The sequence below is a fragment of the Oratosquilla oratoria genome, unplaced genomic scaffold (genome assembly GCF_046742065.1).
Source record: "Oratosquilla oratoria isolate Oo_2021 unplaced genomic scaffold, ASM4674206v1 SCAFFOLD91, whole genome shotgun sequence".
Taxonomy (NCBI): domain Eukaryota; kingdom Metazoa; phylum Arthropoda; class Malacostraca; order Stomatopoda; family Squillidae; genus Oratosquilla; species Oratosquilla oratoria.
In genome coordinates this window covers 499,523-500,888 of record NW_027467755.1, presented here as the reverse complement: position 1 = coordinate 500,888, position 1,366 = coordinate 499,523, and the positions used below count along the sequence as shown (strand labels likewise).

The 1,366-nt window shown below is 58.9% G+C and overlaps 1 protein-coding gene across 1 annotated transcript; it reads right to left on the bottom strand.

The window, feature by feature from the left end:
- Window positions 1-419: 419 nt before the first annotated feature.
- On the bottom strand, window positions 420-1,059 carry LOC143024100 (uncharacterized). Its single transcript, XM_076182866.1, has 2 exons — window positions 951-1,059; window positions 420-707 (listed from the first exon to the last, which is right to left on the bottom strand). Exons 1-2 carry the CDS (start codon window positions 1,013-1,015, stop codon window positions 428-430), a joined length of 345 nt encoding a protein of 114 aa, XP_076038981.1. The 5' UTR covers window positions 1,016-1,059; the 3' UTR covers window positions 420-427.
- Window positions 1,060-1,366: the final 307 nt, after the last annotated feature.

Here is a 1,366-nt window from a genome sequence, read left to right as displayed (position 1 = left end):
TTCTCTATAACGCGGCAAAGTAGACGCGTCAGGGACCTCGGGGTTAGGGGGTTCCGAGATTTCGAATTGTAGAAGAGATGATCCTCGGACACCCCTTCCGTGCGTTCCACGTAGTCTTTAAACGCACGGACCGGGCACAGCGGGTGTGGGTTTCCTTCCTCCAGTAAGGATGGTATTCTGATAGGGCCAATCATGTCGTCCGCCTGCTCATTCTTGGCTAGGAAAGTAGGTGATGGAGCGAGAGTTAGGGCAGAGCAGTCCTCCTCCAGTTTGGAGAAGGACTGGTGGCGGGTGATCGCCGCCAGCTGTGACGCCCTGTAACCCGTAGCCAGGGCGAGCAGAAAGACGGCACGTTGAAGGAAGTGTTCCTCCTCCATGATGGTCCCTTCGAACGTCAGGTACTGCAGAACACGATGCAAGGACCAGGCTAGGACCGGCTGACGTCTCTGCTCTCTCGAGGCGCGGGTTGGGAGGGTTGTTGGATCTGGATGACGGTCGGGACCGTAGCGAAGACGCGGTCTGTCGCTTCCTGGTCGAACAGACCTGCTCTCACCACGCCCCGGCGAGCTATCTCCGGGGCCGACCGCGCTGCAGACTGACGAGCTGCCAAACGAGCCGCGGTGAAGGCCCTCGCTGCTGGGGGTAGGGCTGATGACGCCATGTTGGCTGTACCCTCTGCCACGGTAGAGAGTGCCGCCAGGGTGTCTCTGCATACAGAAAACACGCGAATCAAATTAGTAGGGCGAGAAGGATCCCAATCCCCGGAGGGTGTAATAAAGTCACATCGCTCAATTGTAGAACGTATAACATATGCGAGGCCGAGGTCGTTTCCGAACGACCTCGTCCTCGGGCGCTAGTCAAGAGGCTCCGTCCTGGGTGAAGACGCTACCTGAGCGTCTCTCGCCAGGACAGGTCTGGACCCTCTGTATAGATTGAAATATCCCACTCACCTCAATTCTTCCCGCGGGAAGTCCTCAAAGCTCGTGGCGAGCGTCGTCAGCCAGTTCCTCATCATCGCGATTGCCGTGACGGTCGAGATGGTAGAGGCAAGGTCTTGTCTGGTCGAGGCTTCCGTCGTCAGCAACTTAGCCTCCGGTTCACTAAGTTGATGGGGGAGGGCGGGGTCCCTGCCCGAGTGCCATAAGCAATCGCGCAGGCCCTCCGGCGCGAAGGGTGGTGGCAGGACGACGGGGAATGATGAAGGGATATGCCGTCGAGGAGGAACCGTCTTGGGTTGGTCTTGGGCCCGCTCGAAGAGAGCAGGGATGTCTAAGGCCTTCTCCCCTTTCTCCTGCGGGAACCAGGCGTTTGGGGAGAGTGCTACCGCCGGTGAGTCCCTCGACCTGTCGACAAACATATGCCCATC